This window comes from Heliconius melpomene, chromosome 11 (genome assembly GCF_056956725.1).
Source record: "Heliconius melpomene rosina isolate 202511_hmr_F chromosome 11, ASM5695672v1, whole genome shotgun sequence".
Taxonomy (NCBI): Eukaryota; Metazoa; Arthropoda; class Insecta; order Lepidoptera; family Nymphalidae; genus Heliconius; species Heliconius melpomene.
The window spans coordinates 10,713,510-10,716,881 of record NC_140399.1 but is presented as its reverse complement, the minus strand read 5'-3'; the positions used below and the strand labels follow the sequence as shown (position 1 = coordinate 10,716,881).

The following is a 3,372-nucleotide window of genomic DNA, read 5'->3' as shown; positions in this document are numbered from 1 at the left end:
TAATTCCATATTCTTATTTGGCGATGTAGCAACAGCAGAAAAAGCAATTGCGAATGAACAAAAAAAAGAATAAAAATCATAATAATAACAACATAACAAGATAAAAACAAAAAAGGTATAAAAAAAATTATAATTACAAATCATTTTATAATTTGAATTAAATAAAATGAATAGTTCTTTTTACATATTTTTATAAATTTTCTTAAATAAAACACAATAGAATATAATTATTGATTTTTTGTCTAACCTACTATGTCTATGTTGAAGATTCGTAAATATAAAAGAATAAAAAATCTATAATAGTTGATTGTTTTTATACATTTTTCTATCAGTTTTCTTGTGGAGACAAATACTTCATATGATTTATGGTATAATACATTATAACACTTAACGAACATAAACTTCCATAATAGATTTTACTCGGTATGGTATTTAAATACTTTAGAGAGTTTGCATAATTTGCTTAAATCAACCAGTATCAGTAATATATACGGCTTAAAATTTTTATCGCATTATTTGCTGTTAGTGCAAAAAATATACAGTAACCATAATACTGTAGTTCACTGAACCTAAAATTTTCATTTACAGAAGTGGTACAGAGTAAAACATTATACTGGCAACATTAGTTTAATTTTCTGTAGTTGGTACTATTGTAGATTTCGAAGCATAAGTTGGCCAGATATTATTTCTTTTCCCATCCGTAGCCGTTTGGTGTTGCGCTATCCAAATGGGTAAGGAGTAGTTTTGTGAAAATTAATTAGTCTTTTTAAGTTATTTGCTATTAATTTGTGCTCACGAAGTGAATTTATTACCATAGCGATGTGAAAGTGTTATAAGATATATTTTTTTCCCGTAAAATTTTAAATAAACGAGTGTTTAACTGCACGCCTCTGTGTCGGCCATGGCGCAGACATGTTTTTCTCGTGGTCTACTTGTAAATCTATTTCCATCCCAATTACTTTTCGATGGTTATGAGGTACGATAAAACAATCGCCATTCATAACATCGCGTAAACAGTGTAGTGTATCGATTTCGTTGCCTTCTATGATCATAAGTGATAACCGGCGACTTATACTTTCAGGTAAACCCCGTGGTATACGCACGGCGCGTAAGCACGTGAACCATCGCCGCGAACAGCGATGGGCGGACAAGGAGTACAAAAAAGCCCACATGGGCACAAGGTGGAAGGCTAACCCCTTCGGTGGTGCATCTCACGCTAAGGGCATCGTCCTGGAGAAAGTGTAAGTTGAAGTACGTTTGAGTTTCATTGATATCGTGTTTTAAATTGTGTGAAAATTGTAATATAGATTGTGTTATAGTGCTCTTGATAAGTGTCCACAAACATTGTGTAAAGTTGTGTTTAATAAGAGAAGTATGTATCTCGGCGGCAGTCTACTACGAGGGACCACAGTAACTCAGCGTCGCGTCCACACGCGATATTATTCCTGTGAATTTGTTAGTTACAATCACAGGATAATACTGCGAGTGGCTGCGTCGCGTCTCATCGATCACTACTCTGCGCGCGTACTCCATGTGGGTCAATGAACTTCGTATAAAAGTAAGCATGGTGTTTATTCAGTATAAACTGCGCATCATTTACTTATTTACATTTGTAGATTTTTCTTCTACTTAATTTGGCTTGGGCGTTATACTGTAAATATTAACTTAGCTTTTCATATATGCAGTGGCGTAGAAGCCAAGCAGCCCAACTCCGCTATCCGGAAGTGCGTGCGTGTTCAACTGATCAAGAACGGCAAGAAGGTGACCGCCTTCGTGCCCCGCGACGGTTGTCTCAACCACATCGAGGAGAACGACGAAGTGCTAGTCGCGGGTTTCGGTAGGAAGGGTCACGCCGTTGGTGATATTCCTGGAGTCAGATTTAAGGTGGGTGTTTCCCCTAATATTTCTATATAAAAGTACGTATTTTGTTTGTGATAAGTTTTAATGACACTAAATTTGTTATCAAATCGTGAATTTTCTATTACATTGATATGTTTACTATTCATAAAATTACCAAAATCATAAATTAGGGAATATGATTTCATTAAAAATGTTTTATTGGTTAAAACATGTATGTGTATTACTTTTTTGGTAAAAAAAATAAATATTTGTTCTAGAAAATATTAGAAAGATAATACTCTAATAGTCATTTATCTGCCTGTATCTAAGAGGCCTTAATAATATATAAAATTACATAAATATAATGGCAATGCACTAATATATTATTTATTAGTATACATAGGAGAGCCATGTGTGCTATATTGGCACATGCGACTGGCAGAATATATTTTGTGTTAATTTCTTGTTACTACTTAATGCTTATGTAAGAAAAATAGTAGAAATTGATATTTTCATTAATTCTTGTGAATTTAAAGAATATGACTTAATTATTAATATTTGGTCTATTATGCAAATGTGCGAGTTTGTTTTTAAAACTAAAATTGAATAGATGATTTGCATCATGTAAGTTCTGTTCTTTAACACACAATGTCATGAAATATTACAGAAGTGTCTTAACACTAGGTCTTACCATGTCATGGCATGTCATTGATATTGTTGTGTTTTAGTTAGGATTCAATTTAGTGTTTTTCTAAATTATGCATTTGTTTAGCTTCAGAGCAGAAATTGGCAGTCAGTAAACTTGTACTTAAATGATGTGTCTCACAATATGAGAGTATTTGCTACTCTGACCATTATGATGTTGATGTTTAACTGACTTTTAATAAATTTACTTTCATATATGTTGTTTGTTTGAAATATTAACAATTTTGATTGTTGCAGGTGGTAAAAGTGGCTAACGTATCACTCCTTGCGCTGTACAAAGAAAAGAAGGAAAGACCTAGATCATAGATCTACTTCATTGTGATAAGGTAAATAAATGTCTTTTATTTTTTTGTTTCTATCTGTTTCTATATTTTTATGTCTTGTCAAACTGACAAACATATATTAAACATTTTTTTAAACCATATTTGATTCAAGGTTTACTAAAAAGGTGTTCAATTTATTAGTAAATTTTATTATGCAAAACATTTTTTTTTATAAAAATACCTACATATTTATAAAAATAGAGTTTTAAAATTACTTTGCCAAAGTTTTTAAATGATGCAAAGACAATTTATTTGCTACTGCTGAATGCCATGACGTTTTGATTCTTCTGATTACACTCTTAATTTCAATATTTTATCCTAAAAATAAAAATAAATTTCAATATTGTTTTTCCTTGTTCCAGTGCTGCTGAGGGAGTTGTCGTTTTAAGTGTAACTTTTCAAAAATGAAAAAATTAAGTATGCAGTAAATTGTGTATGCCAAGTCATGCTTTTTATTTATTCTTCTTCCCTAAACATTGTTTTTTAAATTTAGAACTAAGTTTAA

At 31.6% G+C, this 3,372-nt stretch overlaps 1 protein-coding gene across 1 annotated transcript; it reads left to right on the top strand.

Annotated features, from left to right (window-relative positions):
* The first annotated feature begins 575 nt into the window (after positions 1-575).
* On the top strand, positions 576-3,309 carry RpS23 (ribosomal protein S23). The gene is made up of 5 exons (XM_085193039.1): positions 576-731; positions 1,082-1,241; positions 1,686-1,884; positions 2,782-2,870; positions 3,230-3,309. The coding sequence occupies exons 1-4, from the start codon at positions 728-730 to the stop codon at positions 2,848-2,850; spliced, it is 432 nt and encodes a 143-aa protein (XP_085049165.1). The 5' UTR covers positions 576-727; the 3' UTR covers positions 2,851-2,870; positions 3,230-3,309.
* Positions 3,310-3,372: the final 63 nt, after the last annotated feature.

Coding starts and splice junctions, on each gene's coding strand:
- RpS23 (XM_085193039.1), top strand. Junction 1,242..1,685: donor GGCATCGTCCTGGAGAAAGT/GTAAGTTGAAGT, acceptor TCATATATGCAG/TGGCGTAGAAGCCAAGCAGC. Junction 1,885..2,781: donor TTCCTGGAGTCAGATTTAAG/GTGGGTGTTTCC, acceptor TGATTGTTGCAG/GTGGTAAAAGTGGCTAACGT.